The sequence below is a fragment of the Neodiprion lecontei genome, chromosome 6 (genome assembly GCF_021901455.1).
Source record: "Neodiprion lecontei isolate iyNeoLeco1 chromosome 6, iyNeoLeco1.1, whole genome shotgun sequence".
NCBI lineage: Eukaryota > Metazoa > Arthropoda > Insecta > Hymenoptera > Diprionidae > Neodiprion > Neodiprion lecontei.
The window spans coordinates 14,721,023-14,748,360 of NC_060265.1; the positions used below are offsets into that span (position 1 = coordinate 14,721,023).

Here is a 27,338-nt window from a genome sequence, read left to right on the forward strand (position 1 = left end):
AGGTCACCTACGCGATATTTTGTTGCTGGCTTGCAACCTCGATCGTGCGTCCTTCGGTTTTCTTCTTGGATTTTACCAATGTTTTGTTATGCAAGCACTCGCAATGCCTCTCGTTCTTCGTCAAATTGCGATACCGCCTCCTTTTCGATTAAATCGAGTATTTCGACGCTTTCTTTTTGCCTCATTTTCACCCCAAAGAGTACTTCGAATGGGCTCAAGCCCACGCCCCGCTGAAACGTACTGTTGATGGCACACTCGACTTGGTCAACGTGTCGATACCATCGATCCGGACTCTCGTACGCCAACTTCGTTAAGATCGGAATAATTATTCGATTTATTCTTTCGACTTGTTCGTTCCCTCTCGGCACACCCGTTGTTATTAGAACGTGTTCGATATTCTCTCCGATGCAGTACTTCTTGAACTCCGCCGACGTGAATGCCGTCCCCCGATCACTAACGATCCGTTTCGGGTTTCCGAACACCTTCTGTTGAGTCTTTAATCGATCCAAGACCTCGCTTGTTCTTGTCGTCTTCGTCGGATAGATCCAAATGAATTTGGAGAACCCATCGACTACCACGAACAGATATTCATACATTTTCGACGTCACTGTCATCGGCCCCAGATGGTCCATATGATACGTTGAAAGCGGGACGTCACCCTTCGGTATCGTCTGCAGCTTTCCTGCCTTCTTTCCTCGCTTCCCTTCAGCCAGGATGCACTGCACACAACAGCTGACGTATTTGTCGAGTTTTTCCTTCAAATTGGGAATATAATACTCCGATTTGATGCTCTCGAGCATCTTTTTGACCCCGAAATGCCCATTTTCGTGTGTCTTTCGAATTATTTCTGGGTGCATGCTCGTCGGAAGCACCACGACACTTCTGTCTCACACTCGTTTCATCAAGATCCCATTCTCGCATGAATAGTCTTCGTACGGCTCCGTCTCGAGAACCTTCTTGATTACGTGCAATCTTTCTTCGTTATCTTGCTCCTTTCGTATCACCGGCGTGATCCGGTCTTGGACGGTCATCACAGGATATCGGCTCAACGCGTCGACGTGCTTGAGACGAGTTCCCACGCGGTGTTCCACCTCGTATTCGAATTCCTCCAACATCAGGGCCGACCTCGCGACCTTCGGTGAAATGTCAATCTTACTCAAAGTTTTTTGAAGCGCTGAGCAGTCCGTAACCAACTTGAATTTTATTCCGAGCAAATACACTCGGAATTTTTTGACCGCGTGTATTACCGCCAAGGCTTCGAGCTCATATGAATGTCGCTTCTTCTCTGCGTCCGACGTCTTACGACTTGTAAAATACACGACGTAGAAATGGTCGTCTTCTTCGCCCTTTTGGAGCAGTGCAGCCCCATAACCTTCTTTACTTGCATCAGTATGTAACTCCGTCGTCGCATCCGGTCGATAAATTCGTAGTATCGGTTCACTAAGCAACAGCTGTTTCAATCGTTCGAACGCTTCTTCTTTTTCAGCCCCAAAGCGGAATCTTTGATTGATTTTTAACAGCTCTGACAACGGTTTTGCGATCTTTGAGTGATCACGGACGAATTTCCGGAAATAACCGGTCAGACAGAGAAAATTCTGTACTGCTTTCTTCGACGTAGGCTTCGGAAAACTCTTGACTGCTTTGACTTTGGACGGCGAAGGACCGACGGTCCCTCCAGCGATGATATGTCCAAGATAATCCACGCGACGCTTTAGGAACGCGCACTTTTTCCAGTTGATGGATAACCTCTTCTCTGCCGCAACTTTCAGCGTCTCTTTCAGATTGGCCAGGGCCTCGTCTTCATCTTTGCTCGGCACAATTAAATCATCAAAGTACGTGCAAACAATATTTCGCCGGATTAAATCCCGAAATACTTCGTCGATGAATCGTAAAAAAAATGTTGGACTCTTACACAATCCAAACGGTGTCTTTACGAATTTGTATTGTCCGTCTGGTGTAACGAACGATGTGTACTTTCGGCTTTCCAGTGTAACGGGAACATGGAAGAACCCGTTCTTCAAATCGAGCACTGAAAACACCCTTGCGTCTGCGAGAGCATCGATCCGATCGTCAATAAGTGGCATCGGGAAACGATCCCGCGCTATCTTCTTGTTTAATTGACGATAATCGACACACACTCGATATTCGTTGTTCTTCTTCTGTACAATCACGACTGGACTCGAATATTTACTCTTGCTCGGCTGAATAACCCCTTCTTTCAACCATTCGTCGATTTGTTTGTCGAGGATGATTTCTTCACGATATCGATCGTTAACATCAACTGACCTAGTCTCGATGAGATTCACTAACCTCAGCTCGCGAAATACGTCGTCCGTCTCTTCTGCTGCAATTTCCTTTCGTTCGAGTCCGTCGTCTCGACTTTTGTTTGTATGCAACTTTGTGATTGTGATTAACCCTCCTCGTATCACCACTTTCATTTGTCTCGTGATCTTTTTCCCCGCCAGCATGAGGTGACTCATAGCGTAATCTGGGATAACAAAGATGTCTCCATCGTAGTCTTCTCCTTGTATCGTCACCGTAGCACGAAAAACTCCGTCCAACTTCACTCGCGTACTTCCGAATCCTTCGAACGTGTTCAAGGTCTCTCGCAGCGGCGGACTGCCTATTTTCTGGTATTCACTGCGTCGTAACAACGTATAGTCCGTACCGGTGTCTATCATCGCCTGTATTTTCACATTGTCTAACTCGACCGTGATCTCGTCGTCCGTTGACGAGTGAGTCACTACATTCACCGACCTTACGTTACCGTCCGTCGTTTTCTCGCGTCCGTCACACTTCGCTGCGATATGCCCGAACTTATTGCACTCAAAACATTTTGGTCCTCCGTCTTTTTTTGGACAGTTACGCGCGAGATGCTCGTTCGAACCGCACCCGAAGCATCTTGCCGCTTTCTCGCCTTTCGGTTTGTCACTTTTATTGTCTTTCGTCACTACTTTTGATTTGTTTTTCTGCGTCTTACCATAGGTTTTTTTTTTATCCGGTCGTATCACTCGAGATTTTTTCTGAGCTCGCTAATATTACACGCACTGTACAAAATTGACTTCGCCGCCTCGTCGTCTTGTATGCCGTCGATGACGTACTGCATCACGGCTTCTTTCTCGACGTCGCCTTGACTTGCGATCGTATTCATGGCGTAAACATCCTGTCTCGGCGTTTCGTTCGCCTGTCTCTTCCTTTTTGACAGCTGTAAATGCACCATGGCGCTGTTCACTTTGTTTTCGAACTCTTTCAAAAGACTTTTCTTCATCGACTTCCACGTTGTCAGTTCTTTTTGTAAAGCGATATATTGTTTCGCGGAACCTTTTAACAATCGTTTCGCGTAAATCGCTCTCTGCAAATTGTCCCATTGTAACAACCCTGACATGTCCTCAAATTCGTCTATCCACTTTTTGACTAGCAACTTATCGTCACCGGAAAAATGAGAGATACTTCCCTCGACGTCTTTTATCGTAAATAAACTCGGCATGTTGCGCTCGCGTCTCTCCATGCGGACTGTCCTTCTCCTTCGCGTACGTGCGTCGTTTCTCTCGACGCCACGTGCTGCTTCTCCTTCTTCTTCCGAGGTCTCCTCGTGGCGAGATGAGTCCAATGTCACGTCACTTCCTTCTTTATCGATCTCGTCTTCTTTATCGACTTCATTTCCATCGGTATCTCCATTACCTTCTTTATCGACTACTTTGTTCGCATCGCCTCCCTCGTCTGTATCATCTTTTTCTTCATGTCGTCTCAATCGACTCATGTGTTCGGCTTCAATTCCCTTGGTCGACAAGCCCAACCTTCCCAACTGTTCTCTGGGCGTAATCACTGTTGTCTTTGGTGTTGAGGACGCGGGAAATTTTGCCTTTTTTGTTCTCGTTCCATCTTGCTTGCCCCCTTTTGTTCCGTCGTCGCTCTCTCTCGAGCCCGATGGTTGTGGGTAGTTCGCTTGCTTTGTTTGGTTGCCTGTTTCACCTCCTTTGTCCTCTGCGCCTTCTTTCGATGTTTCCAGCACCATTATTGCGTCTTTTTTCACTTCTTGCAACTTTGTTGTTAATTATGCGACGTTGTTACCGATGATCACTCGCGACTTTATTTTTCGAATATTTTTCAACCTTTTCGAATCAACGACTTTCGACTTTATAATTCCCGACTCAACGACTTTTCGACTTATCACCTCACGACTTTTGAATCAAAAAATTTTTAACGTGACGACGTTTTGAATCGACACCTTTTCCGATTTAGCTGCTTTTGACTTGACGACTTTACGACGTCACACCGTTTCGACTTTTTCCACAATCTCACTCTTTTCGTGGTCACAGTTCCACTCGAAATCTCAACGCAATCGCGGACGAGCCCCCCATATGTAGGGTTTGAGGATTGTGAGGAGAATCGATAACACACGAGACGAGTTATGAGAAAATGAAAATAAAAATTGTTACCTTTATTGAAATATAAAGGAACGATAAAAATGTAGCCCATGTCTCCCTTTCACCGTGGTTCGGCATCAACTAACTCTCGTCAGGCTCGTCCTCACTCCCGGGCGACCGCTCAACCACGTCTTTACAGGGCCAGGGGCCCCGTCCCACATTTATTCCATTTTTCGTTCGTATCATTTAATTCTCCCTCGAGTGTCTTGACTCGCATATTTTCCGTCTCAATTGCGTCTATTCTTTCAATTACTGAATTTAACATTCATTCTATTGGGGAATGTCGTGGTGAAACATACAGACTCGGCGTCGCTGGTCGTGAACCCCTATCCCTTCCCGGCAAGTTTCGCGAAGCAGTCGTGAAGGGAACACTCAAAGATTCGTTATTGATAATAGCGCTTTGGGTAGTGAGAAGTTCCTCTGTCCCCGCACCTACAGCAAGCGTCGTTTGGACGGGCTCACTCGAAATACCCCCACTCGCCGTATCCTCACCAAACGGTGTAGGGAGCGTCTTATTACGCGGAATATTTCTATTTTGTACGTTTGAATTTTTTGACAAATTTTCACTTAATGTTTTTGTTTGCAACCTGGTTTTACCTTTGGGTGTTGTGACAAACATAGCCAGTAATAAATTTTAATTTGACTAATTGCACTCTTTGATCTCGCCAAAACTCATTCAGAAATTTTCAATTTGAATTTTGTTCTATCTGAATATCTCCAATGATTTTTAATTTAAATCCTTCCATAATGGAACCAATGGCGATCAAGTCTTACATGAGACCGAATAAAGCTGGCGATAATATACACTGAAATAATATAATAATATGGACACAATATAAATACTAGTAATATTATATAGCAGGAATAACAAAACAATGTAAGCGTGATATACGAATATCAGTTACTCAGTACAGAAAGACAGAAATATAGTAGAGTATAGCAAGCTATTTGACAGAGAGAGATAGAGTGTGGTTGAATATAGACAATACAAAAGAAGAAAGAGCGAAATTCGAGCGTTACGCAGCCCCATAGAAACTAATCCGTTTCAAGTTCACGACAGAGGGTAAAAATGCGACTGTACACTCGCTACAGTCTACGTTAGTCGAACTTTCTCGAATAACATATTCGTTGTTTAAAATTTTACTTTCTATTATTTGATAATTTACTTTATGTACAATTTAATATTTATTTCCACGCGTGCCCTACGTTGGGCGCCAAATGCGTACGTGTCGCAAAGACAATTTGACGAATATTAAACAAAAATACACACCACCTGCTGCGGCCGTGGTCCGTCGGCTGACAGGGCTCTAGGCTTATTAGTTAATTATTCTATAAATTCGTTGGGCGCCAATTGGTTTGAGGAACCAATACCTAAATTTCCTTCTATAAATTTACCATCAATGAATAAATAATTAAATGAGGAATTCGGCTAGCTCGATTATTGAAATAGAAGAGACAACACAAGGAGGATACGTGGAGGACCAAAGGTAATTGCAAGACAATAGAAAAGCGTATAGGCGAAGATATATGAATTTATTTACTTACTACTTGACGATATCCTGGACCAAGTTATCTTTCTCAATTAGCGAACTTGGTTAAATCGACAACAGATGGTCGAAGTAACTATTACACGAAACAGTTAATATAATATTGAATTTGACAGGAACGAACCTAATATGGCCGAGATTCCTCGAGGACTACTCACAACTGAAGTGTGTTTATTCTTCGCAGCTAGTCTGCGCTGATCTTGCGTCTTCGCTTTGCTGCCGGCCTGCTACAACGTATGCAGGCAGGGGTGCTTATTTCGCGGTCAAACACAGTGTGAGTCTTTCCTCGTGAAGCGTGATACTTGGTCTAATCTATAAGTTGACAATACAGATGACGATTATGTTTTTACTAATTTTCTACCTACAGAGTTAGTGACGATTATCAGGATTCGGGGGTTGATTGAGTTCTCTAGTAGTCAATTCGAGTTTTGACGTCGGTGAAGAGTTTTATTTTCCTGTCACAGCGTTGATCGCAGCGTATTAGGACTGCGCCCAATCGGCTTCTCCAGCGAAATTACGTCGAAATAGTGCATGAAAGAACTTATTCCAGCACTTAACAAAATCGATATAATTTTCGCCAAAAATACGACGGAGTCAGCCTTACTTTTTCTTCAGTTTGTGAGCCGGAAAGATTCGATTTAAATGACCATTTCCTAACTAATTGCACGCCCAGGAACTAAGAAAACGCAGCGAAAAGAGCGTGTGATTAGCAGAAGAGAAATGGCAAGCAAGATTTTTCATTTTTTGGCTGTAACTTTTGATGCGTTGATAGTAGCGTATTGGGACTGCGCCCAATCGATTTCTCTTGCAAATGAACTTTGCAACCGAGTATGAGAAAACCTATTCCAGCACTTGTCGAAATCGCGAAAATTTCCGACAAAAATGCAAATGCCTTACTATTTCTTTAGTTTTGTACAAGAAAATTTTCAGTCTCAGATTCTCTTGGAATGATTCTTTTCTCACCAAGTGGACCCCCAGGAACTCAGAAAACGCAGCGAAAAGAGCGTGTGATTAGCAGAAAGGAAATGGCAAGCAAGATTCTTCATTTTTCGACTGTAACTTTTGATGCGTTGATAGCAGCGTATTGGGACTGCGCCCAATCGATTTTTCTTGCAAATGTACTTTGCAATAGAGTATGAGAAAACCTATTTCAGCACTTGTCAAAATCGCGAGAATTTCCGAAAAAAATGCAAATGCCTTACTATTTCTTTAGTTTTCGACAAGAAAATTTTCAGTCTCAGATTTTCTTGGAATGATTCTTTTCTCACCAAGTGGACCCCCAGGAACTCAGAAAACACAGCGAAAAGAGCGTGGGATTAACAGGAAAGAAATAGCGAGCAAAGTTCTTACTTTTCCGGCTGTAAGTTTTGATGCGTTGATCGCAACGTATCGAGACTGCGCCCGATTAATTTCTCTTGCAAAAGAACGTCGGAATAGTGCCTGAAAGAGTCTTTTCCAACACTTATCAAAATCGCGAAAATTTTCGCACAAAATGCAAAGGGGGAGGTTTGCCTTCTCCTACGTCGGCTGTCACCTTGTCGTGGTGTAGGGGCTTGACGGCCGCGATGAATCTTGGGGATCCGACGCCCCGGGGCTTCAAAACCTTGTGGCGGAAGTGACTCTAGACGAGCGTCCACTAAGAAAAGTCGGCTCAGCCTCTTGGGGCTGGGTGTATGAATGCTGATTTGAATGGGCGATGCGTACATGGGATGCGGTTGGGGCTCCTCGGGCGATTTCTCAGAGACTAACCAAGGAAGGAGTAGTTGCCGACCGACCGGGGCTGCGGGTGAAGTCAGTACCTTTACCGGACCTCTGTGGCGTATTACGGGTAAACGTTAGTCCACGGAACCTCGGTTCCCTGGCGAAGGTCCCAGGAAACCACATGTTCAAAGTGGGAGAACCGCTCCCTGCAGCTGACTGGAGCCAATCTGGGAGTCAAACCTGGTGCCCCGGGCGCATGCGTGGAGGATTACCCGGTCAGTATTTCCTCATACCCGATGTCCAGTAGGGCAAATCCGGCAAGGTCTTACTCGGCCGGTGGCCTACCCTGTCTCGGATTAGCAGGGGAATCCCCGGCCGGGCGACTGGAAAGAGCTAGGGATGGGGGGTTCGCATGGATAGGGCAGACCACCCGATAAACCGACAGCGGCTTCCATGCGAGGGGATAGGATTTTTTCCGGCGGGGAAAGATGCCACACCGCGGTGTGGCTGCCATGATGGCCGAACCGTCGTAATCAAACAATCAATTCAATATGGACAATTTAACATCGAGTAGGCAGAGGGTGAAGCAAGGAGAGGTGCAAGAGCACCTGGATAGCAAGGGCTCGCGGGGGCACGCGAGGGGCAGGGGCGCGCGCGCGCGAGGACAGGCACTTGTGCGAGGCATTAGCTGGCCCCCTCTCGAAAACACGGTGCCGGGGGGTACGCCAGGGCATTTACTTGCACCCAACGTTTTGGTGGAGACTGCGGGGGGAATCAACGTACCGCCACAGGTGGTGCCCGAGGAGACACCCACGCGATACCAGCAGCAGCAGGGTAACAAACGAAAGGGAGACGAGCTAACGCCGCCCGAGAACGCTGCACTCTCGGACGGAGAGCTCTTCCTCCCGCGCAGACTCGAGGTAGAAGGGACAGAGATACCGCGGCATCAAACTGCGACTACCGAGGGGGAGGGGAAGGGAACGGCCAGCCCCTCAGGTGAGGAGGAGGCAGCACGTACGCTTCTGGGAGCTCGCCCGAAGCGCAAAAAGAGGTGCACAGCTATTGTCAAGGGAACTTACCTGGAAGACGACTCCGAAGCAGGGGAGTCTGGGTCAGAGTGGAGCGCGCAGGGCTCGAACCTGCGGCCAACAAAGAACCCTTCAGTGGGAAAAAGAAAGGCCAGAGCCGCGGCTAGGTCCCCAAAGAAAATCCCGCAGGGGGCAGGCCCTGTGGAATACAGGCTCATGTCAGCATCGGACCTCGGGGCACAGCTAATGGAGTGGCTCGAGGACATAGACGCCATAAGGATGAGATGCAAATCCATGCAGGGCAGACTGAGTGAAGAAATGAAGAAAAAGGTGGGCTTGGCGAAGGAGGCCCTGCTTACCCTTACCGTGAAAGCGGAGGCAGCAGGTGACCCCGCTCTCCTGCAGGCGCGCAACACGGACCTAGAGGCTCAGTTGCGTGATACCCGTAGGGAAAGGGACGAGCTCCAACGGGAACTCGAGAAAAATCGAGAAGGCCGAGAGAGGCCTCAGACGGAAATAGCGAACCGGGCGACAAGCTCATACGCACAGGTTGCCAGCAGGGGCCCTGTGGCGAGAGCCGGCGAGCGACGGTCGGAAGCCGCCCAAACGACGACGGTGCTTGACCTGGGAGCGGCCACTAGGAGGAGCGAGGTGGAGGCCAATGAGGGGCCGACGATGGCGACATCAGTGGGTGCTTCGGAGTTCGAACTTCGCCTAACGGGATCCGAACTTCGACTCATCCCGGACAGTGACAGGGTCAGGGATGAGGAGATGGCCAGGCAGTCCGCGGCCCTGAAACAGGTGCGAGAGGAGGTGGGCAGGATATCCCTCCTGCTCCTCGATGCCTCGAGCAAGAGCGGAGCAGCTGACCAAGACCCTCTTGGTAAGGGTACAGCGCAACCTCGCGGCACGGAGGCCACCACGGAGAAAGTGCAGAGGTCCTCGGGTAACCGGGGCGCGACCGACACTCCGATGGAAGTCGATGACGGCGCCGATGCAGAGAACGATAGGGGGGGCTGGAGAACGAAGATGAAGAGAAAGGGAAAGCGCCTTGGGGAGGGAGTGCCGAGTGGGGCAGCAGTGGAAACCACGCAGACTGCCCCAACAGGGGCCCTGCGGCGTACCGCGGAGGACAGACCCACGGTGGCTCGTCGCAGAGCACCGAGGACAGCAGCCGTTGCTATCAAAAGCAGAGGGGAGAACACCCCGTATGCGGAAATACTCAAGTTCGCACGCGAGAAAATACAACTTGCGGAGCTGGGTATAGAGGAGACGAGGGTGCGGCGGGCAGCTAACGGGGGGGTTCTCATTGAGATTCCTGGCCCCGAGAATGCGAGGAAGGCGGACGCTCTAGCGGCGCAGCTTACCAAAGTAATCCTCGATAAATACGGCAACGTAGTCTCAGTGACAAGGCCGGTTATCAAGGGCGAACTGAGAGTCCTGGGCTTGGATGACTCAGTGTCCGCCGAGGAACTGGCTCGCACCCTAGCCGAGCAGGGTGGCTGTAAAGTGGAGGAGGTCCGTGTAGGTGTTCCGAGAAGGACACCGAATGGACTATACAGCGCGTGGGCACAGTGCCCCCTGAGGGCAGCTGTGGCTGTCGCGACGAAGGGCAAGGTGAGGATCGGCTGGACCACGGCCAGGGTAGAGCTGCTGGAGGCGCGCCCCAGGCAATGCTACAAGTGCTGGGGCTTTGGCCATATAGGGAGTACGTGCAAGGCGTCGACAGAGCGCCGGGCCGCGTGCTACAGGTGAAGCGCTGAGGGCCACCAGGCGCGAGATTGCACGGCCAACCCCAAATGCGCGGTCTGCGAGGGGAGAGGGATAGACAGCGCCCACAGGATGGGTTCGGGACGTTGTACATCCGTCGGCGAACGGGGTCGGAGGCCCGCGACTAATGCAAGCGAGAATGGTCAGGTACATACAGTGTAACCTAAACCATAGCAGGGGGGCTCAGGACCTACTGAAGCAAGTAGTGCTCGAAAGGGAAATCGACGTGTGCCTCGTATCCGAGCCGTACGCTACCCCGAGCGTGGCCACCTGGCTTAGCAGTGACGATGGCCGGGCGGCCATATACTGGAGGGCAGAGGGTAACGTCCGCGGGGGCTCGCTCGTCAAAAGGGGAAGAGGGTACGTGGCCGCTAAATTCGGGGATATAATTGCCATATCGGTGTATATATCCCCGAACATTCTGATAGCGGAGTTCACTGAGCATCTGGACGACCTGGCTCGGGTGATCCAGCTGGCGGAGAACAGTGGGAGAGGGGTACTGGTGGGGGGGGGATTTCAATGCCCGCTCGCCGACCTGGGACCCGTCTGGGTCCAACCGAAGGGGAGAGCTGCTCGAGGAGTGGGCGGCATCATGCGGTGTACGTCTCCACAACACTGGGAGGACGGCGACATGCATCAGGGCACAGGGGTCATCCGTCGTCGACCTGACGTGGTCGTCAGTTAATCTTGTACCCGTGATCAAGGGGTGGCGGGTGTTGGAGGAGACAGAAACACTATCCGACCACCGGTACATCTCGTACGAGGTCGGTACCCCTAGATGCGCAGAGCACAGGGGTAGAAAGGGCCACATGCGCTGGAACTGGTCGAAGTTCAGTCCGGAACATCTGACAGATGCTCTGTCCCTCACCCTTTCCTGGGGACCAACTGGAGGGGACTATACGACGCCAGAGGGCCTTGCGGGATGGATCGAGCGTGCCATGACGCAGGCCTGCGACGCAGCCGCGCCGAGAGCTCGCACGGGGAATCGCTCCAGGAAAGCGACATACTGGCGGAGCGAGGAGCTGGCCGATATACGCAGGTCTTGCATAGCGGCGAGGAGGCGCCTCGCTAGGGGAAGACGTACGGCTGATGACCGTCAGGAAAAAGAGGCCGAGTATCGGGCCGCCAAGAGGGTGCTCCGAGACGGCATAAAAGCGTCCAAGGCCAAGGCGTGGAGAGACCTCATCAGCTCCGTGGAAGCGGATCCATGGGGTCTCTCTTACAAATTGGTGCTGGGCAAACTGTAAAGCTCCCAAAGAGGGTTGACGGAGACGCTGGAGGAGAATACCCTCAGGAGCCTCCTTGATGCCCTCTTCCCGAGGGGTGATGGATGCGCTCCGAGGGCCCAGAGCGGCTGTCGATGGGACGAACGGTGGGCGGTCACGGCGGACGAGGTTCGAGCTGCGCTTAAAAAGGCATGCTCGCGCAATATCGCCCCGGGACCGGATGGCGTTAAGGGAAGTGCGTGGGCGAGAGTTCCGGAGGGAATGATCGCACTACTGTCGAGGAATTTCAGCCTCTGCCTGTGAGGAGTCGTTCCGCTGCCATGCAAGAAGGCTCGACTGGTGCTCATCCCTAAGGGGGGAGCACCCACCGGACCTATCCCCAAAGTAAGGCCGATATGCCTCCTGAACGAGGTGGGTAAAATGTTCGAGAGGATCCTGGTGGCTCGGCTGGGCAAATGGATGGAGGGGAATCCTCGGGCGCGCTTGTCCGAGGACCAGTACGGGTTTCGGGAAGGGCGATCCACGAACGATGCTCTGCTAAGGGTGCGACGATTCGTGGAAAACGCCACGGAGAAGGGGGGCTACGCGGTGGCTGTGTCTCTCGACATCGCCAACGCATTCAATAGTTTGCCATGGCCGTCCATAAGGGACGCACTTAAAGAGAAAGCGGCTCCGGAGTATCTTCGACGGGTCCTGGATTCCTACCTGTGGGACAGGCACGTGGAATACATAAACGGAGATGGAGAGCTGAGGAGTCTGGCAGTGACGGCCGGGGTCCCACAGGGCTCGGTTCTCGGCCCCCTGCTATGGAACTTGACTTTCGACGAGGTTCTGCGGGGGGAGGGGGTTGCAGACTGTGTTATTGTCTGCTACGCGGATGACACGCTGGTTTTGAGTTCCGCTGGGGATTCATCCACAGCGGTAGCACTGGCAAATGCGATGGTAGCCAGGGTAGTCCGGCGAATTTCGGGCCTAGGCCTCACGGTGGCGGCGAGCAAGACGGAAGCTGTCCTATTTCGGCGCGTGAAAAAGGGGGAAGCACCAAACACCCCAGACGTCAGAGTTGGCGCGGAGAGGGTGCTACTGTCGGGGTCCATGAAGTACCTGGGGGTGCGACTGGATCCCGGCCTGACGTTCAAAGCGCACTTCGCGTCCATGGAGACTAGGCTAGGGGGTGTCACGAGGACACTAGCGAGGCTGATGCCAAACCTGAGGGGGCCATCCGAATCCAGGCGTAGGCTTTATGCGCAAACTCTATTCGCGGTAATAATGTACGGCGCTCCGGTGTGGGGGGATGTGGCGAGGTCCTCAAAGTACATCCAGCAAGTAATTACGAGGTGCCAGAGAAGGATATGCGCAAGAGTAGTTGCGGCATATCGCACGGCCTCCTTCGTGGCCGTTTCGATGCTGGCCAGGACCCCGCCACTATATCTAGTGGCTGATGCGTACAAGCGCACATTCCATAGAGTGCGTGAACTGCGGTCGACCAGGACGTGGTCCCAGAGCATGGTCAAAGCGATTAGGGAGGAGAAACTGCGCGTAGCCCGCGAGCAATGGAGGGTGGACCTCGGAAGTGCGGGGCTCCCCAGCGAGAGGTTGAGGTTAGCTATCCTAGCGAACTGGACGGGATGGTTCGACAGGGCACACGGGAGCATGACTTTCCGTGTGACCCAAGTCCTGACAGGCCACGGGTACTTCGCGGATTTCTTATATAGAATAGGGAAGACGGAGAGGCCGACCTGCTGGTACTGCCGGCTGGAAGAAGACACGGTGAGCCACACGGTGGAGGCGTGCCCCGCGTGGAGAGACGAGAGGAATGCCCTAAAGCGCGCCGTAGGGGAGGATCTGACACCGCCTGGCCTGATCAGGGCTATGGTAGGGTCTAGAGAGGGATGGGTGGCGGTGGCTAGCTTCGCGGAGCGGGTCATGACGGCCAAGGAACAGCGGGAGCGGTTACGACAGCGAACGCGGCGCAGCGTGCACCGCGCGACCCGCTTGAGCGGAAGAAATGGGGGTGGTTCGCGTGTAAGCGCGGGCATGACGTAGGGTCGGACCTACACGGGCAGGGGTCCAAACGGATTTGCGGGACGGGACACCGGTCGACCTCAGCCCGGTCCTTTGGGTCGGGGCCGGGGTTCGGGGGTGGAGGGTAGAGGAGGGGTGCAAGGCGACTTGGAATCTGGTGCCAGGATAGGTGAGACGCTAGGCGATAGGATGACGTTAGGGTCGTTCCGGCCATGCCCCCTCTTCTTCTTCTTCTTCTTTTGCCTCTCTCTCTCCGTCCCCCGGCCCGTGGACGGCGGATGAGACGGTCGCGCCGGATCCATCTTCCCCCGGATCCGCAAGGGCAGGGCGCTCATTATCGCGAACATCGAGCACCGAGTGGGGGTCTCCATTCGCTTGACAGCTCCGTTAAGCGGAGTTCTCGTCGTAGCAGCAACAGAAGACGTCCCACCAGCGGGCAGGGTCGTCCTTCGCGAGAGGACGCTGAGCATAGGATGTAGCGGGAGGGAGCCGGGAGGCGCAACTCCCGGATAGGCGTTAAAGTAGGGTCCGCGCGTAACCGCGAAGGTGCCGGGGGGATCCCTAAGGTTATGCCTCGCGCGGTTCCGGGGAGTCCCCCCTACTCGTACCAGAGTGGCCGCTGGTTTTTTAGTGGGTGCGAGTCCCACACTACCCTGGAGCTTCTTGCGCGAAGCTCCAGGGTGTGCATAAGGCATTTTTACCAGCGTTATCAAAAAAAAAAAAAAAAAAAAGGGGTTTGCCTTACCATATCTTTAGTTTTGAAGTTGAGAATTGTTGGTCTCAGATCTGATTCAAATGACCCTTTCCTGACGAATTGGACACCCTGAAACCCAAAAAAACGCAGCGAAAAGAGCGTTGGATCAACTGGAAGAGAAATGGTGAGCAGAATTCTCCTTTTTACGACTGTAACTTTCGATGCGTTGATCGCAGCATATTGAGACTGCGCCCGATCGATTTCTCTTGTTAAGTAACGTCGAAATAGTGCATAAAGGAATCTATTCTAGCACAAGTCAGAATCCCGAAAAGTTTCTCCAAGAATGCAGGGGGAATTACTATTTGTTCTGTTTTGAAGACGAAAATTTTTAGTCTTAGATTTGATTCAAATGACCCTTTCCTAACTAATTGGACCTCCAGGAACTCAGAAAACGCAGCGGAAAGAGCGTGTGATCAACAGAAGGGAATTGGTGAGCAGGATTTCTCATTTTTCGTCTGTCACTTTCAATTTGCAGAGTTGCAAAAAATGCATCACTTTTTATAATGCATTACACTTTCATTACTCATTACAGTAGTAATGAGTAATGAATTTAATTTCCGTTACTCAATACTTTATTTTCAATGAGAAATGGATGAATTTTCCAATACATTTTTTTTAACGAGTTATGTGTTTCACCTTACATTACTCATTTTATTTTATAATGAGTATTTTGAACTTGTCCATTACAATTTCATCTATTAATGAGTGATGTATCTATTTCCTAAATGAACTTTGACAATTAACAAAGGTTCAGAATAGAGATATTATAAAAAATGTAATAAATTTAGAGCAAATTGAAAGCAAATTCTTAAGTATATAAATTATAAAGAATCTTTTAGATTACATAAAAAAAAATCGGTTGCTTATTTAGCTCATTTCAAATTCATCTGAAATTCATGATGAATTCAAAATGAATTTGAAAGCAGTAGTTTCCTAAGAATACATATTTGATAATTGACTTTCATTGATAAAATAGCAATACCTGAAAAAATTGTTATAAATTTGTCCTGAATCAAAGGAAAGTATCTCTCTGATGAGTATTTTGGTCGGTGAAATTGAAGATGAATTCATGCGGAATTCTTCAGAAAGTAAAACTTTTTTTGTACGGTATAGTTCACATTTCTAACCGAACTCAATACAGACAGAATATCTGTAAAAACGTACAAATTTATTATGAATTTCTATCGTGCTCTTGACAATTTCTACATGACACATACTCGCCATCACATGAAATTTTTGCGTTTTTACACTTTGATTTTATTACACCGTTCCATAACTCTTTTCCAAAAGTGGGATCCACCTTATTATGAACTACGAAAAATTGGTCAATTGATATTTTTTCTTTGTTTCATTTTTTTTCCACAGTGCATTTATAATATAATTTATGACAATAGTAAAAAAGGAAGTTTTCGAAACTTTGAGTATAAAAAATGCCGTCAAGCGAAAATCTTAAATAAATTGTTCCGCTATATGTCTAACAATTTTCAATATTTTTATTCATACTCTTAAAAATAGTCGTAGGTTTCAAATTATATTTTCAGAAAATTATTTTAATTGCAAAATTGACATTTTCCGATATTCCGTTTCAATTATCAAAACAAACTATTTGATCCTTTATTTCTGAAGTTAAAGACTTTTCTTTTTTTTTATCTTGAATCAATACGCTGTAAAAACATTATCTAAAAGAGAAAAATGTATGAATTTCTATTCTTTGATCTTGTGTCAACGGCTCCATTTTCATTTAATGTTCCTGAATTTTATGGAATTCACAATTAATTATCATAATATATAAATTTCATAATTGTTGAACAAATAATAATCATTTCGATCAATTGAAAGGTATGAGAAGCTCATAATATTACGCTTCAACTTATTTTTATAGGTTTAATGTGTACACATTAAATTTGTGATGGGTACTGCATGGTCCCTCAATACTCATTTTTCATTTTTTAATGAGTAATGTATTTCTCTACATTACTCATTATTTTTCAATTTGTAATGTATTTTTCTACATCACACTATAATTATGTAATACGTAATGAATAAATCCGTCATTATCATTAAAAAAAGTAATGAATATTGCATTACTTTCTACATTAAGATTTTTGGAACTCTGCTTTCAATGCGCTGCTTGCAGCTCATTGAAACTGTGCCCAATCGATTTGCCTCGCAAAATTACGTCGAAATATTGCATGGAAGATCCTATTCCAGCACATTTCAAAATCGCGAATGTTTTCGCTCAAATCTAAAAGGTCTCAGATTTGATTTAAATGATGCTTTTCTGACTAATTAGACACCCAGATACTTAACAAACGGATTGATAAGAGGGTTGGATCAACGGGGGAGAAACGGCGAGTAAAATTCTTCCTTTCTTCTGTTACGTCCGTGATTAGAGTTTACTCCTGAGTGGTAGGAGCAAGCTGTTCGGCTTCGCTTTTACGTTCCAGGTCAACCGGAAATCAGGATGAGGATCGAATAAACTTGAGTATGTTTGAAATATCGATTATATGTTTATTGCGTAGAAGTTGAGATACCGATAGATACCGGAGTGTCGCTAGAGACTTGAAACGTACGGGTGCAGAAAAGGTGTGAAGATGCCAGAGGTAGGGAATAGAATTTGATGGGTAGGCGCGATAGTAAATAGCGTGAGACTATCTAGAGATAAGAGGACAGGACAGAGACCATGAGATTTATGTGAGAACTGTGGGAGAGTTAGCGAGTAGGAAAAATAGAGAGAAGTGGTATGCTGGACGTAACACCTTTCCCCGTCAGAAGGAGCATAGCGGTAGATATGGTCGAATATGGAAAGCAAGAAGGTGGAAATGTCATATACAGTAATGAAACATGATTTCAAAGTATGTGCTTAAAATTAGTTTTACAATTTTACTTATTAGAGGTAGTGTGTTTACAATTTTGTAGTCGCAGTATGAATGTCGTTTGAATATTAATTGATGCGCTTACCAACATTAGTTGGATATTTGATGATAAGTATTTGTAATAGTAAGCTTACGTTTGAGGTAGTATGGTTCATATTCTGGATTGCGTATAAGCGTAAGGCATATAGTTATAATAATTTGGTCACATATCGTTGTTTAAAGCTAGGAAGCGGGTTAATATACTCAAGATTAATCAACAATGTTTTCTTTTATGTTCTGGGTCGTAAGTTTTTTTTTTTTTTTTTTATGAGATACAGAGTTTGACCTATACGTACAATGATATCGGTTATAAGTGTAGGTATATTTTGGGCTAATTGTAGACTAAGGGTATAAGATCGCAATTACAATTATTTTAATGCGGTAGTGTACACAAGCATATACTTTACTTACGTCTGTTTGGTAGCGCAACAGCAGATCTTGGTAGCAATATGGTAGTTGCCTATTTGTAATAAGGTTTTCGTAAGGTTTTAAGTATTGGTGGGTTTAAAGGAAGTGGAGGTGGTGTGTAAGGAACTGCATCACGGGCTTCTACCTCGTTGGGAATGGGTAGGACATAAGAAGTAGGTGGGTGGATAATGTTCAGCTCGATTGGATTGTCATACCGTATTTGTCTGGCTCTGAATATCTGGTTCATTTTCTCAGCTCCACAGTGTGTGCACAGAGTAATGACTTTGCCGAGGCATGAGTGACGGTAAAACAAGTATAGGGTTGCGAGAGATAGTAAACCTACACCGCTGTAAGTAAGAGCGTCCTTGATGTGGAACATAGAGCGCTGTTTGCGCTGATATCAGTAGCTTGTCTTACGATATCATGCAGCGATAGTCCGGTATTGGCCAAGACATGTACATTTTTGTGCGAGGTTTTGTGAAGTGGAGGGATTGCAATTAAGGATAAATTTGTGGTTTCATTGAAATTAAGGTTTTTGTACATCCGGTCCAGATTGAGAGTGAAGTTCAGGATGTATGAGTGGATTTCAGATGAGGTCGAATACCTAGTTGTGGAAAGTGTCACGTCACCCGTGTGACCGGTGCACTTGTTATTCAGTCGTAATATTCCGGCTCCTGAATTGGCGTTTCGCGAGGTGTGGTCGTTCGGACATAATATGTGTACGGTTTCTGGTTTTGCTGAAGAAAATATCTAAGCGTTGGTGACGGAAAGTTCCGTCTAATATGTGCCTTCGAAAGATGTTAGTCTAAGCTCGCAATTGTTTGTTACTGATTGTGAATAGTGGAGAAACAATTCGACTTCGCAAAGCTCGTGGATTCCGCTGTGGAATAGTGGTTGACTTTGTCTGCAAATGTATCTGTTTTGCGTTAGGATACATTTGTTGATTTTGGGTTCGGATAGCTGGAAGTATGACGCTCTATTTAATGTTATTGCTATATAGTCAGCACTGGGTTGAATGTATGCGAACTTGTTGGAAATCGTGTCGTAGGATTGTCTAACTGGTATGGGTAGCAAGTGGTATAAGTTGAAAGTATCTCTATTTCATATGGGTATTGAAATGACGTAAATCAATCGCGGCTCAAAATATGCGATTTCTACTTTCGATATTCGGACTAACTCTTCAGCGTATGCGGCATCTATGGGAACGGGAAATTCTAGAATAGGTTTCAGCAATTGAATGTATTGGATGCTCGAAATCATTTGTTATGGAGATGAAATTTTTGGATGTATTCCTTGTTGTGCAAAGAGGATAGCGTCTATTAGGTTGTTAAGATCATGTTTGTAATTATTCACGTATCTGTCTAGGTCAATGAGGTGTCTAATAAGTGAGATTGCATTCTTGCTTGCGGACATGAATCTTCCCGAGATAGTCACTTGGTTGCTTAGGGTTGCCAATATGCGGTCTTGTAATTCGTTGTGGGATGCAACGTTATCTATTTCGTTACGATATGCGCCCAGTGCTGATTGCACTATATTTGTTTGTCTGTTTAGCAGGATTGCTAGATGGTTTGTATAGATTATCTATCTGTTGGTTCAAGTATTCACCGTCTTCTACATCTAGTGTTCCAAAAAGTGATTTGAAGAGGCTTCCCACAAAGTTTAAGGCTCCTCTTTTGTCGTGGCACGTTGCTAACTTGGACAGCTCCAAATGCGCTTTATTAACTGTGCGGTTACCAATTAATGATTTTATTTGCTTCTGGTATTCTTTGATTGTACTTATTCTGTTCGCTCACAATTCTATGCGGTCACTCGTATTGCATTTACTTGCTGAGGTAGTAAATTTTTCGCGTATTTTGTTCAAATAGTCTGTAATTTTCAATAACTGGGATAACATGTTACCAAGATCCACATAGTTGATTAGCGTTCATTCTTCGTTGAATGTCCGTAGATGCTTTATTTGTTCAAAGCATGCCGGGATTAACCTCAAATTGTTGTATTGTGTACGGTATTTCATCGTGTTCGGTGATTTCCACACTGGCCCTGTAATGATATACATATTCTACTGAGTTTGCAAAAGCTTGATTATTGAGCAAATCGCGTCTTGTTATTATCGGTTGTACTGTGTTATCTATTGAAGGGGTTCATGTGGGATTTTACTATGTATGTGCAATTTTCAGTTTATTGAGATGAATTATTTTAGTTTTGTTTAGCGTGAGGTATATTTCGGCGTTGACGTCATCTATTATGCGTTTGATTACATACGGGCCTTTATAATGATTTTGGAATTGTGACCTTGTTTCGTCCAATAGGTAGAAAGTTTGTCCTACTTCAAACCGTTGTGGGTTAATCGTTCTGTCATAGTGTTCTTTACTTTTCTCTTTAGCTTGTTTCAGGTTCGACGCAGCGCGTTTACGGATGTCTGTGAGATTCGCTATTAGATCGAGGAGGAATGTATCGTATGTATGCGTGGATGTGTTGTCTAGTATCGCATCTGTCGGCAGTTTGGCTTCCGAGCCGAAGATTAGCTCTTGAAGTGAATAATTCGTACTCTCGTGTTTCGCTGTATTATAGCAGAAAATGGCGAAACGTATGAATTCATCCCAATCTTCACCTGCGTTGGTGTAATGTTCGATGTGTTCGGTAATTATAAGGTGACTTCTTTCTAATGAGCCGTTTGATTGCGGTCTATATGCAGTTGTTCGTAGTTGTTTAATTTTGAAGATCCTGCACATTTTTTTGAAAACGGTACTCATGAAGTTTCGTCCCTGGTCCGTGAGTATAGTTCGCGGAGATCCATAGCACGTGATGTATTTTTTAGCGAATACTGTCCCTATCGTCTTTGCAGTAGCATCGGGAATTGGAATGGCGTTTAAAAACTTGGTCAGATTGCACTGGATCGTCAAAAAGTAGCGGTTATTCGATTTCGTAACGGGGAGTGGACCGACTAAATGTGGGGCTACTTTGTCAAAGGCCTCTGTGGGCGTGTCAGTGATTGCCATGGGTGATTTTGTTTTGATGCTGACTTGTTTTTTCCTCTGGCAACTCTCGCAAGATCTGATGATATTTTGAATTTGCTTTTTCATGTTTGGCCAAAAATATTTTTTTCTTACTCTATTGAAAATTTTCGTAACGCCTTGGTGTCTTCCAATCAGTGACTCGTGGTACTCTTTGATCATGTCTTCGCGTAATCGTTCGTCTGGTATAATTGTAATATTTCTACAAAGTGTTACTCGAATGTCTGAATCCGCAAAAATGTGATAATTGAGTTTTTTGAAGATAGATCGTAGAATATCATCTACTTCTGGTCCTGACATGGGGAAAGATATGGATCGAATGTCTAGTCCGGACAAGATAATCCTGAAGTTAACTAACGTGTAGAAAATGTCGTCAAGTCTGTTTGGGTCTGATTGGCGTGGTTTCACTAGGAGGGTAAAGATGTATTTGTTGTTTTTCAACCGAGTTTTAATTACATCAGATATTTCTGGATTCTGGTTTTGATGTATTCCATGCTCATTAGATTTTCGTCTATCAACTACTTTTCTAGTCCTTCTGTCCAACGACAATTAGCTGATACGAAATGAGCGTAATAGTCGCACAACATGAGAAGTCCGTCATTAGTTTCGGTTACGTTGGGTGTTGGTAATATGTCATTTTGATTTTGTATGAAGTGATCTAAGCAACAAAAGTTGTCATTGTCAATATGGGGGCGGTCCGGTTTTCGCTCTTCGGGATTGTCGCGACGTTGTGAGCCTAAAGGTGGTAGCGTTGCCGTAGGTACAACGGAGGCATCGCTATCCGTGTCTTCAACAGCTGACTCCGGATCATGTGTCACGGAGTCACTCTCCGAGATATCAGTTGGGTAGCGCGAGGGAGTAGAAACCGGAGCATGTCTTGGAGCTGACCTAGTGCCGGTCCGACGCATTGGCCGACGAGTTAAAGGGGGAGCAGGGATTCTGGGTGTTGATGCGTCTGCTTCAGATTCAGAAGATGTCGAGTCATAAGTCGGGTTTTGATAATTACAAATGGTGATCGTTATGTCGGAGTCTTTAAATATGTAATGGATCATCCGATTAACAAGGTTCCAGTCTAACTTATCTAAGCCGCAGCCTAGTCTTGGAACCGAGAGCGATTTGACTTTGTCTTGTTTTAAGCAATTCCTTAGGTTTACAAGGGCGTTGAACAGTATTTCTTCAGTTGGTTTTTGGTAGTGGTACTTTTTGGTTACTAGATTGTAAATGAGGCGGTTATTATGTGGCAGTGTCAATACGTTCGGTACTTCAGGGTCTAGCTGTTGTGTTTGATCTCGGGTGATTATTTTCCTATTGATTAGTTGTCCCGCGACTCCGCGTGATGTCTTGCAGTCTGCCGAGACCCAGTGGGCCAGGTTATCTTGTCTGTTGAGGAGATTGGCGCGTATTTCTTGAATAAATTTACTGTGCGTTAATGATAGGTGGTTAAGGTCTGTTACGAATTCCGTAAATCGAGGGGCGTAATTTCGTCTTTTGCTGGTAGTGGCTTCAGACGTCGGTTGATTCAGTGTGTCAGACTGTTTCTCACGTATTTCAATACTACGACCCTGAGGTTTACCGGAGTTTTGGTTTGATTTAGATGAGTTAAGTGGTTGAATTCGTTCCGTAGTTTGCTTGATCGTTTTGTCGCTTACGATCGGTGGCTCCGTTGCGCTGTTATTGTCAGTCATACTGGCACTTGAGTCAGAGGTAACAGCTGAAGTCGAGGTGTCGTGTAATGCTTTGGTTTGTTTTCGTGGGGAAGGGCTGGTGGATTCGTGTGCAGACCCACGCGCTCGTATTGGGGTGCTGGTCTATGTTTTATTGGCTTGTGAGCGCCGGTGGATGAAGATAGCGTATCCGGTTCGCGAGCACGTGTTGGGTGTTGATAAGCTATTTTGGTGCGTTTGTGAGCACTGGTAGACGAAGATAGCGTATCTGGTTCGCGAGCACGTGTTGGGCGTTGGTGAGCTACTTTGGCGCGCTTGTGGGCGTCAGTAGAAAAGCATTCTGTATTGGATCGTGGCCGTTTTGAGGTAATAGGTAGAATTCGGAAAGAGTCAACAGGTGGATTTCTGGAAAGTGCGTCTGCGTTGGAGTTCGCTATTCCTTTTTTATGTTTTGTGACATACGAATATTCTTCCAACTTCAGTCTCCAGTGCATTAAACGAGAAGTCGGGTCTCGTACGTTTTTGATGCATTTTAGTGGTTCGCGGTCTGTTACTAGGGTGAAGGTTCTACCATGAAGGTAAGGGCGAAAATGTTTGACAGCATAAACGACCGCTAAGAATTCCTTTTCGGACGCCGAGTAATTGATTTCAGCCTTTTGTAACACCCTCGATGCCTACGCGATTGGTAAATCATCGCCACCTTTGTCTTGACTAAGTATTGCTCCTATTGCATACTTTGAAGCGTCGGTTATTAGGACGAATGGTTTTTCGAAGTTGGGATACTGCAGTATCGGTTCTCGACACAGATTATCGCGTAGAGATTCGAATGCAAATTGATGTTCTTCTGTCCATAGGAAAGGGCTATTCTTCTTTAGCAAATTATTGATAGGTCTAGCAATTTTTGAAAGGTTAGGAATAAATCTACGGTTGTAGCCTATCAAGCCGAAAAACTGTTCAATCTGTTTAGGATTCTTGGGAATCGGGTAGTTTTTTATTGTTGCTATCTTCTACGGATTAGGTTTCAATCCATTTTGAGTGATGATGTGACCTAGGTATGCTTCTTCTTCACGCAGAAATTCACACTTATCTGGCTGGAGGGTTAGTCCTGCATCAGACACTCTCTTCACGAGATTCTGAAATTTGGTTTCGTGCATCTTTAAGGATCTGGAGTAAATAACTATGTCATCTAAATAGACAAACATATCAGTACCCTGTAATCCCGATAGAACCTGATCTATTAGACGTTGAAAGGTGGATCGGGCATTTTTTAAGCCAAATGGCATTCTTGTATACTCGAAATAGCCGTGAGGAGTCGAAAAAGCGGTCTTTGCGCTGTGGTCAGAATGCATTGGGATTTGGTGGAACCCGGAAGCCAGGTCGAACGTTGGGAAATATTTTGCGGAGCCTAGCTGGTCTAGGATATCGACGATATTTGGTAGCGGGTCCGCGTCGCCAATGGTTTTTTTGTTCAGTTTCCGGAATTCGATGACCATTCGTTACTTCTTTCCGCCGCTAGCATCTGATTTCTTGGGGATGATCCAGACCGGAGAATTGTGAGGAGATGAAGAATGTGTGATAATGTATTGATCGAGGAGTTTGGTCACTTGTTTTTGTATTTCATCTTTGTGTACTCTTGGGTGTCTGTATTGTTTACTATGAACAGAGTTGCAGGAATCTCAATGTAAAAAGTAATGCAATAATCATTGCTTTTTTTACTGATGATGACGGATTCATACATTACGCATTTCATAATTATTGTGTAATCTAGAAAAATACATAACACATTAAAAAAATAATGAGTAATGTAGAGAAATACATTACTCATTAAAAAATGAAAAATGAGTATTGAGGGACCATGCAGTACCCATCACAAATTTAATGTGTACACATTAAACCTATAAAAATAAGTTGAAGCGTAATATTATGAGCTTCTCATACCTTTCAATTGATCAAAATGATTATTATTTGTTCAACAATTATGAAATTTATATATTATGATAATTAATTGTGAAATTTCATAAAATTCAGGATCATTAAATGAAAATGGAGCCGTTGACATAAGATCAAAGAATAGAAATTCATACATTTTTCTCTTTCAGATGATGTTTTTACAGCGTATAAATTCACGATAAAAAAAATAGAAAAGTTTTCAACTTTAGAAATGAAGGATTAAATAGTTCATTTTGATAATTAAAACGGAATATCGGAAAATGTCAATTTTGCAATTAAAATAATTTTCTGGAAATATAATTTGAAACCTACGACTATTTTTAAGAGTATGAATAAAAATATTGAAAATTGTTAGACATATAGCGGAACAATTTATTTAAGATTTTCGCTTGACGGCATTTTTTATACTCAAAGTTTCGAAAACTTCCTTTTTTACTATTGTCATAAATTATATTATAAATGCACTGTGGAAAAAAAATGAAACAAAGAAAAAATATCAATTGACCAATTTTTCGTAGTTCATAATAAGGTGGATCCCACTTTTGGAAAAGAGTTATGGAACGGTGTAATAAAATCAAAGTGTGAAAACGCAAAAATTTCATGTGATGGCGAGTATGTGTCATGTAGAAATTGTCAAGAGCACGATAGAAATTCATAATAAATTTGTACGTTTTCACAGATATTCTGTCTGTATTGAGTTCGGTTAGAAATGTGAACTATACCGTACAAAAAAAGTTTTACTTTCTGAAGAATTCCGCATGAATTCATCTTCAATTTCACCGACCAAAATACTCATCAGAGAGATACTTTCCTTTGATTCAGGACAAATTTATAACAATTTTTTTAGGTATTGCTATTTTATCAATGAAAGTCAATTATCAAATATGTATTCTTAGGAAACTACTGCTTTCAAATTCATTTTGAATTCATCATGAATTTCAGATGAATTTGAAACGAGCTAAATAAGCAACCGATTTTTTTTTTATATAATCTAAAAGATTCTTCAAAATTTATATACTTGAGAATTTGCTTTCAATTTGCTCTAAATTTATTACATTTTTTATAATATCTCTATTCTGAACCTTTTTTAATTGTCAAAGTTCATTTAGGAAATAAATACATTACTCATTAATAGATGAAATTGTGATGGACAAGTTCAAAATACTCATTATAAAATAAAATGAGTAATGTAAGGTGAAACACATAACTCGTTAGAAAAAATGTATTGGAAAAGTTATCCATTTCTCATTGAAAATAAAGTATTGAGTAACGGAAATTAAATTCATTACTTATTACCACTGTAATGAGTAATGAAAGTGTAATGCAGTACAAAAAGTAATGCATTTTTTGCAACTCTGGGTATAAATTGGTGCGTCATTAGTAGTAGGGATCGTATGGCTGACTAAGTTTGTATATCTCAGGGTGTAACGTGGGAGGAGAAATAAATGGTTCAATTCGATAGCAAGAATAACTATTAATTGTTTTTCTTTATTCTTTAAATGGTCCAATCGCAATTTTTCCTCCAAAATGTCAAGGCGTCTCGAATCGTAATTCAGGGATGTGGGAAGAACGCGATTCTCGATCTTTTTTTTTTTATGTAATACCTGTGCTAGTAAGACCTGTCCGCTGCTTGCAGTACTTGTATGCGTTAGGTGTGTTTTTGCGCTGAGCGTGGCGGTGCTCGCGTGTTCATCGACTTCTTCTAGTGTTACGACTGGTCTTCTTATTTCCACAGCTGATTCTTCGGAATTTATTGCACAAACGTAAGCAAACCCTTGTTGGTTGGTAACCAGGGCTTGTCCCAGGAATATGTTAGCGCCTACTTCCAACTGTTCTATGAATCCCGTTTTTACCGAGGGATTCGAAATTTTTAGTGCAATCACCTGAGCCGTTCGTGGTGGTATCAATATGTAATTGTCGTCTAGGAGTTTGAATGGTTTGGTAGTATTGTTTGGTATTATTTTTTCTGTATCGAAAGATATCGTTGCATTTTCGTTCCGTAAGAACATCGATCCTAAGATTCGGTCTTCTTGTATCAACAACAAATCGTCGACTATATGGAATATATGAAGGTTGTCACCGATTCGGATGCTAGTTGTTCCTAATACTTTTATTGACTCCTGTATAGCACTGGTAACGTGGATCTGACCTTCGAGTAATTTATACGGAACATGCGGATCTATTGCTCCGAATTTAATTATGTTCACATCTGCACCGATCTCAACTATAAATGTGCTGGGTTGTCGTGTGAGTTCACCGGTGGTTATTCGAACCTTCGGTGTTGTGTGACAGATGGTGTGAGGATACGCGGTGGTGTTTTTGTGTTGGTTCTATGCCTGTTAAAGGGAATAACGCCGGTTTCGCGAGAGATAAGGTGGTTGTTTTTGAAACGGATAGTCGTCTTTTCCGAACGTAAAAAGTCTGAACTCAGTATACCGTCTTTGATGATAGGGAAGGAGTTATCGACAAGATGGAATTCATGGCGTGTATTAGCTAACTCGATGTAGAGACTTCCTATTGTTCTGATGGATTCTTCCGTTATCCCTGAAATCTGCCTAATGTCTGCCTTTGTGACGTGGACTCTTGGGTCGATTTCATCGATTTTTAACAAATTAATATTAGCGCCAGTATCTATGATTAGTGTCACGTACCCATTCAAAGACTGCGGGCATTGTGTTCGAATCTGCAGAGGGCCAGATTCTATTTGTTCGGAGGTAACGTTTGGTTTGGACGCTGCTCCGGTTTGGGATAGGTCGATGCGTCCGCGCGGCTGTCCCTGAACTTGTTTAAATGGCTCGCGTTGCCTGAATATTCGCGATGTTGCTCTGCTTCGCATAAAACTTCCGGGTCGACGACTGCCTCGAAATTATCGTTTAAGTAGTCTTGTGTTACATAATTAACGCTGAAAT

The 27,338-nt window shown here is 45.0% G+C and overlaps 1 protein-coding gene across 1 annotated transcript; it reads right to left on the reverse strand.

The window, feature by feature from the left end:
* Positions 1-887: 887 nt before the first annotated feature.
* LOC124295072 lies at positions 888-4,015 on the reverse strand. Its single transcript, XM_046743299.1, has 2 exons — positions 3,049-4,015; positions 888-2,800 (listed from the first exon to the last, which is right to left on the reverse strand). Exons 1-2 carry the CDS (start codon positions 4,013-4,015, stop codon positions 888-890), a joined length of 2,880 nt encoding a protein of 959 aa, XP_046599255.1.
* Between the last annotated feature and the right edge of the window lie 23,323 nt (positions 4,016-27,338).